The 13281-nt window shown below is 45.3% G+C and overlaps 1 protein-coding gene across 1 annotated transcript; it reads right to left on the reverse strand.

The window, feature by feature from the left end:
* Positions 1-8524: 8524 nt before the first annotated feature.
* On the reverse strand, positions 8525-10300 carry LOC110783263 (uncharacterized). The gene is made up of 2 exons (XM_056826988.1): positions 9879-10300; positions 8525-9791 (listed from the first exon to the last, which is right to left on the reverse strand). Exons 1-2 carry the CDS (start codon positions 10298-10300, stop codon positions 8525-8527), a joined length of 1689 nt encoding a protein of 562 aa, XP_056682966.1.
* Positions 10301-13281: the final 2981 nt, after the last annotated feature.

Raw genomic sequence — 13281 nt, forward strand, 5'->3', positions numbered from 1 at the left:
ATTAATAACACAAATAAAAAGACACGACACAGAGAAGTGTTGACGCGGAAAACCCAGGAATAAGGTAAAAAACCGCGGATAGCTATGAGGCTATCAATCCACTAAGTATTCTGTATGATTGTTTATGCTCTTCTTTTTGAGAATTGATATTGAAAATCTAAAGTACAATAATGAATGCTAAAACAGTTGATAGCTTAAGAGTTTGAGTGCTTGAGTTCACGTCTCCCTCCATCATGCCGTTCTTTATGCTTTTATATGCCAAATGCTAACGGTTCTATCGGTTGGGAAGATCCCTGGAAGATAGGGGTTTCTCCTTGGCCGTTGCTCACGTCTTCAACAAACTCCCTAGTCTTCGGTCAAAGCTTGGACCTTTTCCCATCTTATGACGGTGTGGCCCATGTTGGGCTTCTGGGCTTGGAACTTGACCTATCTCCTCTTACTTGCTCAAGCGTTGTTCTTCTCTTGTCGTCAGACCCCTGTCGCTGGTCGTATGTCGCCTAAGCTTTGTCGTCCGTCGCCTCACTTGACAAGCTCACTTGACACGACGCCACCTGCGACACGATGATACCTGGATGGCACGACAATATCAGACGTCAAAGCAGTTATGTCGTTAGTTCAATAAAGTGGGATAACAGTTTGCCCCCAATTGTGAGTTTGCGGAGTGTATACAAAGCAAAAGAAACAATTCAAATTTCAAAAAGTAAACCGTCTACAACCGTCCAGTTCGTGGGACGGAACCGTTCCGATTCTCGAAGTAATAAATGCCAACTTTCGCGACATGCAATAAAGCATCTTAGAGTTTTTCGAAGGAAGTTTCCAGATCTGAAAACAAGAGAGAGAAAAAGAAGGGAGGAATTGCTTTCGTTGCTTCGATTTAGCCACAGCCAGGTAAAATTTCGATCATTTCCTTCGATTTTCTTGTAGATTTTAGTAGAGCGATGGCAAAAACTAGGCCGACCGTGGTTAAGGATAAGGAAGATGTTGGGGTTAGTCGGGCCAAGTCACTCAACCCGATCTACTCTACTGTTGAGGATCCAGCGGCTTTTATAACTCTCTCCGGTCTGCCGCCTTCGGCTGAAGTGAGGATTCCTGGTCAAGAGGATGAGGCCAAGGATTGCCCGGAGGGTTATGTGGTTATGTATGAGTACCCTTTTACTCTGGGGTTTTTGTTTCCTTTTACGCCCTTGGCTAGATCTTTTGTCGAGGTGTTTCATTTAAGCCCTGGCCAATTGATGCCCCAGATCTGGCGTATTTTTACTGTAGTGCATAGGGTTACTTCGGGTTGGCGAACACCGTTTGACTTGGCTGATCTGATGCATGTTTATGATTTATCTTTGAAGGAGTGTTGTCGGTATACTTTGGTGACGAAGAAAAAGAAGAAGAATTTGTGTGTCGGGTTAGCTGTAAATGATAGGGGTTGGCAAAGTCGTTTTGTTTATGTGAATAAGGCGTCTCTGGGAGAAGTAGGAAACTTCTTAGTGGAAGGGTGGACGACGGAAGGTATTTTATGTTTCTGTACTTTTGATTTCTGATGTTTTACTGAACGTTGTCTTACTTGGCTTTGTCTTGCAGTTGTTGATACGTCGTTAGCTGGTTTGAACTCTGACTCTCACGATAAGTGTTTGAGGTTTCTGGGTTGTTCTGTCGTGGAGAGATCGTTCAGCCGTGACGGAGGTCGCTTGGGAAGTCAAGAGGGGAGTCAAGCCGGTGACGTTGACGAGGAGGAGACTGAAGACGAGACGATTTGCTTAGTTCGTCGTCGACGGAAGTTGGACTTACGCGAGGAAGTTGTTGCGAATTCGTCGTCTGCATCAGAGGAAGAGGTTGAGATGGCTGACACATCAGGTATTTTTGGTTTGGTTTCTTATTTGCCTGGTTTATCTCTGGAGTGTGTTTTTGATGGTTTCTCGCTTTGTTTGTTGAAGAACATACGCTGTCTTCTAAGCCTGTGTCGAGGATGTCGCAGAGCGAGATGATGGAACGAGCGAGGAAGCGGTTGAGGTCGAACAGTGCCGCTGGTGGGCAGGGTGGTCAGGCGATGCCTCTTGTGCCTCGTTATTCTAAGATAGGTGCGTCGCCTGAGACGCCCGTTGTTATAGGGGGTGAAGGTTTTCATCCTCTATCGGCGTCGTCGCCACCGAGGCCGTTTCAGGCGTCGTCGACTGCTGTTGCTGCGACTAGGCCCCCTGCTGCGTCGGCCAAGAAGCGTCCTGCTGACAAAAGTTCTGTCGAGGATACTGTCGTCACTCTGCCCCCGAACTTCTTGGGCGACGGCGAAGGTGCCGTCGTTTGGCCGTATGCAGACCGTTTGATATTGCCTTCGACGTATCAGCGTTATCACGAGGTCGTGCCTCTTTCTGTCGCGTCGGACACCGCTGAACTAATCCTGCGGGTAAGTGTATTTCTGTTATTTTATTCAGTTCATGGTATTTGTAAGTGCGTCGTGCGTCGATTTTGTGACATGTTTTTCGTTACAGGCGTCACAGGCTGCTTTGGCCGTGCGTAGACAATGCTCCTTGTTGTGCGATGAGCTTACTTTCTCGAAGAACCAAGTGGCTATGGTGAAGAAAGCGGCGGTTTCTTGGGAAGGTAAGTGGGTGGCTTCTGAGAACAAGTTGGCTGACCTTGCTGCGGTGGTTAAGTCAAAAGATGAACAACTAAAGGGTAAGGACGACCAGATTGCTGACGCATCGAAGGAGTTGGAAAGGGTAAAGGGGGAGTTGGCGTCGACCGTGGAAGAAATGGAAGGCTTAAGGGCTTTATACGACGCTTTGCAGGAGGAGTTTAAGGATTGCGAGGCTTTGGCTGTGTGGAGGACGAGGGCACAGATGATGTTCTCGTGTTTGAAGGGGGAGACCAGCCTCTGTCCATGCCAGAAAGAGGTGGACGATTATATTGCTAATGGTGGTACCCTCGAGGAGTTGTCGGTGCCGGTGGTGGACGCGGATGAGTTGGCGATGGAAGCCGACACTGCTGGAACCAACGGGGCTGAAGCCGACGTCGCTCCTCTGGTCGAGGACGTTTCTTCTGTGGATCGAGAGGGGGAGGTGCCCATGGAGCAAGGCGAGGGAGATGTTTCCGTCGTCGCCCCTCCAGAGGTGGCTTTGGCAGACGCGACGGTCAGCGTTGACATGCCCCCGATACTCGATCAAGTTATCTCGACCCCCCTTCCAGACGAACAGGTGTGATGGCTGGTTGGTGTTTTATGTAATAGTTTAGTTGTATGGATATTTTATTTCTTGTTTTTGTATTTTGGATGTTTTTACTCGTCGTCGATGGCGGCGGCGAGGTGTTTGGATATTTTGTGTGTTTTGCGCTTTCGCTTGGTAATGTGAAAGTCGCGGCCTTTGGGGTTGACAGGCTAAATCGCACTCCTATCAAAGATAAACCTAACGTTCACCAACTAAAAATATAGTAAGGGAAGCAGGGATCGTATCCACAGGGAAACAATGTTCTTTCTACTATTAATTAACTAATCTAGACTACTGGTAACAAAGAGTTGGATTGGTTTGTATATTAAACTAAAGCAAATAATCAAATCGGAAAATAACAATATTAAAGGAATCTAGGGCAACGGTTCACCATAAATGCAGAGCAGGATTGGACAACGGACAATAACAATCAATGAACAATCATAATTAGGAAAACATGCATCTCTCAAATCTTATGAATTCCTTAGGATAGAACAACTAGCGGGCTCTCGCTACGTACTAGAAATAATTCCTATCTAATAGCCACAGACCAAAAAACATCATATTTATACCTCTCGGCGCATAATCTAAGGTTAATCAAACTCAAATCAAAATAGTCCGGCCGAACAGAATTGACGAGCAATAATAATAAGCTATAGAAATTATAATCAATCAATCAATTAATCAAGTCCACATATAATCCCAATCATGCATTCATGGATCCCCTAAACCCTAGAAATTAAACTACTCACTCATGATAATAAATAACAAAGCAATTAACATAATAGAAAACATGATCAAGCAATAAGATAAATTAAAGCAAGAAACAATACCGACTTGAAGAACAATGGAATAATAAAGCTTGAATCTTTGATTAAAATTAAAACTAAGTGTTTGGAGAAAATAGAGAGAACTAAAATAGACTAAGTAATTAGAAAACTAGAATAAAAGATATCACTAAAAATATAAGGGGCTAGTATTTATAGTTTGCCCAAAATAGAGCCCAAAATCGGAAATAAAATCTCGCGAAATACGCTGGAGGTTGGCGTGGCCCGATCGGGCGACGCTTCGCCCGATCGGGCGATGTGCTCGATAGTCGGCCCGATCGGGCCAAATTCCGCCCGATCGGGCGGTTGCAAAATGCCCAGAACAGCGCCCAGAATAACCGCCCGATCCGGATCGGGCGAAGCCCGCCCGATCGGGCGCGTGTTGAAACTGCACGATCCTCTATCTTAAAAACACCATATCTCCTTCGTTATAAGTCGGAATTAGGCGAGTGACCACTCGTTGGAAAGCTCTTGAAGTCTAAAATCCAACCCAATTTGAATCGCTGCATTTGGAGTTGTATAACTCGAGTTATGATCAAAAGAGTGGACGACATTCAGTTTTCTACTTCTTTCACTATTCGCTTTGCATGAAAATTCTTCCAACTCAATGTTTGCGCTCTCGAAAGTATATAATCTCTTGTATTGATTCAAACGAGTAGGAAATGCACAAAAATATGCTAATTCCTACAATGATGAACCTGAAACTACAAACACACTACAAGGAGCACATTAGTACTAAAATCGCTCCGAAGAGCTCATTTGAGATCAAAAAGTACTAAGGGACGGGGGTAAAAACTCTATATAAAACACATATATCAGGGGTCGCGCGCTGTGTGTTTGTGTATGATAAGTTTGTTTGTCTTTTTCTCGGTTGTTCGTCTTTCATGGTTATCCCGTCGCGTTTGGATGTCTTAGTTTCGTGTAGTAGATGTTTTGCAAATAATAAGTATTGAATCGACCGATGTGTAAAATCGTACCTGCGCTGTTTGTTCGTTGTTTCTCGCGATCTCGTTCTGCGTCGTACGTTGTTGCTTCTGGATATCATTCGTCGTGCGTCTTGTACTCTGCAAAAGAAAACATGGGTCGCTAGGAGGATTGGCCGTTGGGGATGCCAACGGCCCTCCGATGCTTAAGTCAGTAATGGTTTTTAAACGAAAGTAAAACGATAAAGGAAGATAAAGACGACGATACGATAACTGATAAAATTGGTTACGACGAGATTTTAAAAATGGTAGAGTTTAAGATGTGTTGCGTTCCAGCTTCGGGGGACCGACTTGCCATCTTTGGTAATGAGTCTGTATGCCCCCTTTCCGACGATTTTGTCGATCAAGTACGGTCCTTCCCAAGTTGGTGCGAATTTACCTGCGTTTAATTCTTTCGTGTTTTGAAATACTTTGCGCAGTACCCAATCTCCTTCTTTGAACATTTTCACTTTGACATTTTTGTTGAAGCATTTTGCCACGATCTGTTGTTGTGACGCCATTCTTATCAACGCTGCTTCCCTGAGATCTTCTGTGTTGTCGAGGTTTTCGCTGAGTTCTACGTCGTTTTGCTCCGGCGTCATAAGTCCATATCGTGCACTGGGCAACGTCACTTCAGGGGGAAGTACTGCTTCGCACCCGTAAACGAGTGAGAAGGGAGTCTGTCCCGTCGCCGTCCTAGGCGTCGTCCTGTTGGCCCATAGGATGGATGGCAGTTCTTCTGCCCATCGCCCCTTCTTGTCGTCCAACCGCTTTTTCAGCGACGCGATGATCGTTTTGTTGCTGGATTCCGCCTGTCCGTTTGCTTGGGGGTATCTAGGCGTCGACGTCTTTAGCTCGATGTTCCATGTTTTGCAGAAAGCTCTTGTCTTGTCGCTGATGAATTGTGATCCGTTGTCGCAGATGATTTCTGACGGTATTCCGAACCTGCATATTATGTTAGTCCATATGAACGAGCATACCTCTTTGTCCCTTACTTGTTGGAATGCGCCTGCTTCGATCCACTTGGAAAAATAATCTGTTAGGGCTAACATGAAGACCTTTTGTCCTGGGGCGACGGGCAATTTGCCAACGATGTCCATCCTCCATTTCATGAAAGGCCACGGAGTTAGGGTTGGATGTAAGAATTCAGATGGTTTGTGTGTCATACCTGCGTGTCGTTGGCACTTGTCGCACTTGGATACGTACCTCATGGCGTCCTTAAGCATTGCTGGCCAATAGTATCCATTTCTTTTGATTCTGGTTGATAAGCTTCGTCCTCCTCGTGTCCTCCGCATTCTCCTTCGTGGTATTGTTTCAGTAGTATTTCCCATTCGATTTCTTCGGCACATCGCATCAACATTCCGTTTGCTGATCGCTTAAATAGTACGTCCTGCAAAATAACATATCGTGAAGCTTTGAAAAGTATCTTTCTGGCTTCTAGCTTGTCGTCGGGTAGAGTTTCGTGCTTTAGGTAATCGAAGATGGGTTTGGTCCAACTGTCTGTGTTTACGGTTGATAGGACGAGGCTGGCGTCTTGTGGTATGTCTTTTTCGACGGCGGGTGACAGTAGGTGTACTAGAGGTATGGTCGAGAATGGTGATTTTCTGAGTGCGGATCCTAGGTTGGCAAGGGCGTCGGCTTGCGTGTTTAGGTCTCTTGGGACTTGTTTGATGGAGAAGGGTTTGAATTTGGAAGTTAATTCTTTCGCTTTCTCGAGATACAAGGTCATTTTTAGGTCTTTAGCTTCGTAGTCGCCGTTAATCTGGTTGACTATTAGTTGTGAGTCGCTGAAGATGTTGAGTCCGCTTGCCCCTAATTCCATAGCTAATGTCGTTCCGGCGATTAGCGCCTCGTATTCTGCTTCGTTGTTAGTTGCCTTGAAATCGCAGCAGATTGCCTGTGCTATCATGTCCCCTTGTGGTGACTTCAGTACGACGCCTAAACCTGCACCACGAAAGTTAGATGAGCCGTCGACGAAGAGTGTCCATATTCCTTCTATGTTGTTGATGAGTTTGACTTCGTCGTCTGCTATCCTCTCTAAGTCGGGGCTGAAGTCTGCCACAAAATCTGCTAGGGCCTGCGATTTTACAGTCGTTCTTGGTTGATACTTGATGTCGAACCTTCCTAGTGCCATTGTCCACTTCTCCATTCGACATGTCAGTTCTGGCCTACGCATCACAGACTTGATTGGATAGTTAGTCATCACCACTATTTGGTGAGTTTCAAAATAATGCCTTAGTTTTTTGGCTGCGGTAACGAGTGCTAAAACGAGTTTTTCGAGGGAGGAATACCTGGTTTCTGCTTCCAGTAGTGACTTACTGATGTAATAAATGGGTAGTTGTTGTGCTTCGTCTTCTCGAGCTAGGACTGCGCTGACTGCTGTCGAGCTAACGGCTAAATAGAGTTGTAAGACTTCTCCTTCTTTTGGCTTGGATAGGAGGGGTGGCGACATCATATATTTTTTGAGGTTTTGCAGGGCTGCTTCGTGGTCGTCGGACCAGTTAAACCCCTTGTTTTTGCGCAAGACGTCGTAAAATAATCGACACTTGTCCGACGACCGCGATATAAAACGGTTTAGCGCCGCCACTCTTCCTGTCAAGCGATGTACCTCTTTTATGTTCCTGGGGGATTGAATGTTGATGATCGCGCGCACTTGGTCGGGGCTGGCCTCGATTCCTCGTTGGGTGACGATGTAACCTAAGAATTTTCCTGCGGACACTCCGAAAGAACATTTAGTCGGGTTAAGTTTCATACCGTACTTTTTTAATATGTCGAAGGATTGTCGTAAGTGTTCCACGTGATCGTCAGCCTTCCTCGATTTCACCAGCATGTCGTCAATGTATACCTCCATTGTGTCTCCGAGTTGGTCTTTAAACATCTTGTTGACTAATCTTTGGTACGTCGCACCTGCATTTTTAAGACCAAAAGGCATGACTTTATAACAATAAATTCCTCTATCCGTTACAAAAGACGTTTTTTCCTGGTCGTCTGGGTGCATAAGGATTTGGTTGTATCCTGAGTAGGTGTCCATGAATGTGAGCAGCTCGTGTCCGGCTGTGGCGTCGACCAGGGCGTCGATGTGCGGCATAGGGAATGGGTCCTTGGGGCAAGCTTTGTTGATATCTGTGAAGTCGATGCAGACTCTCCATTTTCCGTTCTTTTTACTGACGACGACGATGTTTGCTAACCAATCTGGATATTTGACCTCTCTGATCTTCCCTGAATCTATCAGGTTTTGGACTTCTTCGTCTATGATTTTATTCCTTTCGGGTGCGAACTTACGTCGTTTCTGTTTTACCGGTCTGAAGGTGGGGTCGACGTTGAGCTTGTGGGTGATCACGTCTGGGCTGATTCCTGTCATGTCCTCGTGCGACCAAGCGAAACAGTCCGAGTTTTCTCTTAGAAACGACACTATCTGACTTTTGATGTTGTCAGGCAGTGAGGCTCCGATCCTTACGACTTGGTCTGGCTTTGTCTGGTCTAGTACTATCTCGTCGATTTGTTGGTCGTCGGGGTCGTCCGATGTCGACCCTGGCTGTAATTGCTAGATGGATGACTTGGATGGTTTCAGTGCTATCTCATAACATTTCTTCGCATCTCTTTGCTGTCCTTTGATTTCCATGACCCCCCATTTGGTTGGAAACTTGATTGATTGGTGGTATGTTGATGGCACTGTCTTCATTTTGTGGATCCATGGTCGTCCTAGGATGACGTTGTATGCTGATGGACAATCGACGACGTTGAACTTGGTCATCATGTTGACGCCTTCTGCGTATGAAGGCAGCAATATCTCTCCTACCGTCCGTAGTGCTTCTCCACTGAACCCTACCAGAACTGTTGATCTCCTTACAATATTTTTCTCTTCCAATCCCATTTCCTGTAGTGCTTCCAAGAACAGTACGTTGGCTGAGCTTCCGTTGTCGACCAGTATCCTTTTGATCAATGCGTTCCCTATTGGGAGCGATATTACCAACCCGTCGTGGTGTTCCCGCTGTGTATCTACAGAATCTGAGTCGTCGAAAGTGATAGCCATTGCGGTCAGGGACCTGTGCAGTGCGACCTCGTCTTCGGTTTGTCCCTCTTCTACAGTCTCAAATTCTCCCCTGTTAATTTTTTTAGCTGCAGAAGAGGTTAGTCCACAAATATCTGAACCACCGGAAATAACATTTACCACTTTATTGAATGGTGGTGGGTCTGGTCGCTCGCTGCTTGTCGTTGGGCCGGGCAGGGTGGTTTGCTCTTTGGAGAACGTTTCTTTTCCTTTGTCGCTCAACAGTTCTTTTAGATGCCCCCGTTTCAGGAGGTATGCGACCTCCTTTTTGAGGGAGATGCACTCCTCGGTTGTGTGGCCGTTGTCGCGGTGGAAGTCGCACCATTTGCTCATGTCCTTCATGGAGTCCGGTCTGTCGTTCTTCCGGGGCCATCTGACTGTCCCACCTACATTTTGAAGGGCGTTCACCACACCTCCAATGTCGACGTTGAAGCCGTAGTCGGAGATGTTAGGGTGTTCGACCCGCTCGTTCCTGTAAACATTGTTAGTATCATAATACTGATTGACACTTTGTACCTGGTTTTGCCGAACATATGGTTGGTGTCGCCAGTTGTTGTTTCTCGGGGTGTACGATCTTCTGTCGCTGCTGCCCCCTATCGATCGTTGAGATGCTGTTCGAATGACCTCGTCGTCTTCGATTCGCATCTGGGCGGTGACCCTTGATCGCACCTCTTCGAAAGTTGCACAGGGGTATTTGGTTATTTCCCGGTATAGCTCCGAATTGGGGATGAGGCCTCTCTTGAACGCCTCAATAGCAGTCCTGACATCACAATTTTTTATACCAATTTTTTCACAATTAAAACGGTTAAAATAATCGCGTACCGACTCGGTTGGCCCTTGAACCAACCGATAGAGATCACTGGTTTGTTTTTCTAACTGGCGACTGCTGGCGAATTGTTGGTAGAAGGCGTTGATGAGATCGGACAAACAGGAGATGGATCTGGGAGGGACGTTCGTGAGCCATTCCAAAGCTGCTCCATCAAGGGTGCCGCCGAAAGATTTGCACATAACAGGTTCCACTAGGTCGTGCGGAATCCCGATCTGCCACATGCGCTGCTTGTAGAAGTTGACGTGCCTATAGGGGTCGGATGTCCCGTCGTACAGGGTGGTCCAGGTTGGGATTCGGAGTGTGTGCGGAACTGTCACTCTAGCGATCGCTTCGCAGAACGGCGACGCTGCATACCCGTCGGTCGGCTCGATCTCTACTGGTGTAGGTGCCCCGGGGAACTTGGTCATCAACTTCATCAGGCGGGAATAGTGCTTCGTCATGCGTGAAGGAAATAATGCCCTTGGTCCAAGTATGCATTCTATGTTAAGTCTAATAAATGCGGTTCAGTATTAATTAACAAGTTAATAATTCAGTGAGATCAAGTGAGCTGAATGCCTAGCTAGAGGCCGCTTCAGTTCAAGTGGAATTAATGATATTAATCCACAGCTTACTCTTGACTGAACCCGTAGGGTCACACAAATAGTACGTAAACGGATCAAGTATTTAATGGCATTAAATACTCCATCTATGAATATTCGGAACCGACGGATCTTGGTTTCAGTGGGAGCTAAGATCGTCACAGGCAAGAAATGAATACTCCGGAAACGATGATATTGCCGGAAACGGAAATATGGATCGTATCGGAAATATGAATATTATCCAAGTCGTAGATGTTGCCGGAAACGGAAACATGGTACGTATCGGAAAATATTATTGGAAATGGAAATATTACCAGAATCGGAAATATTGCCGGAAACGGAAATATTGTCAGAATCGGAAATATTGCCGGAATCGGAAAATAATTCCGGAAACGGAAATATTAAATATTTGTTCGAAACGGAAATTAATTCCGGAATCGGAAATATTAAATATTGTTCGTATCGGAAATAGATTCCGGAAATGGAAATTTAATCGGAAGCGTATCGTACGAATTAGCATCGGACGAGGCCTGCCGGACGAAGGCCCAGCACGAAGCCAGGCCGTCGCCCAGCAAGCACGCACGCCACAAGCCCAGCGCGCGCCAAGGCCACGGATGCGTGGGCCTTGCTGCGTGGGCTGCAGCTCGCACGCATGGGCAGTCCTTGTGGCTGCCGTGTGTGTGTGAGTTTGTGCTCATGCGTGATTCCTGAATCTGCAAGAGTCAGTGTATGATTAAATGTCTATTCCTAATTGGATAAATTAATTAAATAGAATTCATGTAGGATTCTAATTCCAATTAATTCGCATCCTACTAGGATTACGATTCCTTTTCCATAACTCTATAAATAAAGGCCTAGGGGTCATAATTTATATACAAGTTTCAAAGTATTCAAAAGTGAGTTTTTTGAGAGAAAATTAAAACACATCTTGCTCATAAAAGTGCCGAATTTTCTAGTACCTTAAGGGCGATTCTAGTTGGTCAATCTTAAGGCGGATCCGGACGTGCTGTGGACTATCTACGGAGGGACGACACTTGGAGTCCTAAAAGACTTGTTCTTGTTCGGTTCGGGCGCAGCTAGGGAGGGCACGCAACAAAGAGTATGCATCTAATTATGCTATATGATTATGTGTAAATAATATGATTCCTGGGTTAATGGTTGTTTCCGCATGATTTATGTAAATGTCATATGTATCATAACCTAACAGTGGTATCACGAGCCCCTTATTATTTTCATAATCTAAATTGCATGAACATGGTTAAATATTACAAATTTGCAAGAATTAAAAGGGGTGATTAATTTTCGTAATTGTTAATTAATTGCAAATTGCGTTTATTTAATTATATGTACGCAGTTTTTCGGCAGTTTCTTCATTACTCATCCGAATTGAGTGATTTTTGTGTCAATTCCGCATGTAAAAGGCATTCTAAAATTTTGACAAAAATAGTATTTTTCTGCCGAACCCAGAATTCTCAAATTCGAAGCCTAACTATGACTTTTCGAAGGTTTTAGTTTTTCGAATGCAAAATTTCGTAAATTTAAGATGTTAAATTAAATATTTGCGATTCCTGTTGATAAATCTTGAATTTTTGATTGACCTACTGCATATGTTTAACAAGTTTGAATGCCTAGTCTTGTTAATTATGCAATCTAATTTGTAATTATGATTAATTTGTTGAAAATTAGAATAATTTAGAATTAATTTGATTTTCATAATTAATTGTAATTTAATTAGAAACCTATGATTAAAAACCACCATAAAAATTGTAAATTTACGATAAATTTTAAATTTTTATGACCTAGACTTGAATCCATAACAATCGGAAATCAATTGGATAATAAATTTTCGATTTTTTCGCCCCAAAATTATGAAATTAATAATATTTATTAATTTGTCATTAATTTTAAATATAAATTTTAAATTTTTTTGCGATTCGTTCAAATAACTTGCACGCACGAAGCAATGGACGCTTCGTGTTACCCTTAAGGGGTGTTGTATAATGCGGGCATGCGACGACGAGCAAGGGAGCTCGTCGCCCGTGCGGCACGAATGCAATGAGCAAGGGCGTAGTGCACGAGCACAAGGCAGCAGCCCTGCCTTGTGTCGTGTGCCACGAGCAATGAACGAATGGGCATGGGCGAAGGGCGAGCCAAGGCAGTCGCGTGTGGGCAGCAAGCGAGCTGCGCCACAACGCGCGCTGCCTCGCACAAGTGCGCGCAGCCTCGCGCGCAGCGAGCGCAAGCTCGCGTGCCACGAGCGCTGCGCCCAGCACTGCTCGCGCGCGCAGCGCGCGATGTCGCTCGCCCAGCGAGCGATGTCGCGCACCAGCGAGCGATGGCTCGCGCCAGCGAGCGATGGCTCGCGCGCGCAGCGCGCGATGTCGCTCGCCCAGCGAGCGATGTCGCGCCCCAGCGAGCGATGGCTCGCGCGCACAGCGAGCGAGCCAGCGCGCCCAGCGAGCGATCTCGCGCGCGCACTGCGAGCGATAGCTCGCGTGCGATGGGGCGCTGTGCGGAGGCTTGCGATGAGACAGCAGCAGCTATGCGACGAGCGCATGGGCTGCGCGCACATGGCCAGCAATGGCTGTGTGCGTGCGGCCCATGGGCATGCAACGCGTAGGGTGTTTGCGTTACGATTAGATCGTTTTGAATGTTTAATTTGAAAATTTCAGTTCACGTAATTTTAATTAATTTTAAAATTAATAATTTGAATTAATTTCTTGGATTTTAATTTTGAATATTATAATTATAATAAATGGAATTTATTCTAATTATTTTACTAAAATTAAAATCATGAATTAATTTAAATGCGACTGAAATTAAATTAAATTTTTGGATTCAAT

Source organism: Spinacia oleracea, chromosome 4 (genome assembly GCF_020520425.1).
Source record: "Spinacia oleracea cultivar Varoflay chromosome 4, BTI_SOV_V1, whole genome shotgun sequence".
Classification (NCBI taxonomy): Eukaryota; Viridiplantae; Streptophyta; class Magnoliopsida; order Caryophyllales; family Amaranthaceae; genus Spinacia; species Spinacia oleracea.

Bases quoted from the DNA above. Each gene is read 5' to 3' on its own strand.
- LOC110783263 (XM_056826988.1), bottom strand. From the start codon at position 10,300: ATGACGAAGCACTATTCCCGCCTGATGAAGTTGATGACCAAGTTCCCC. The intron at 9,792-9,878 runs GTTGGTTCAAGG...TTGTGATGTCAG, and splicing joins CAAACCAGTGATCTCTATCG to GACTGCTATTGAGGCGTTCA.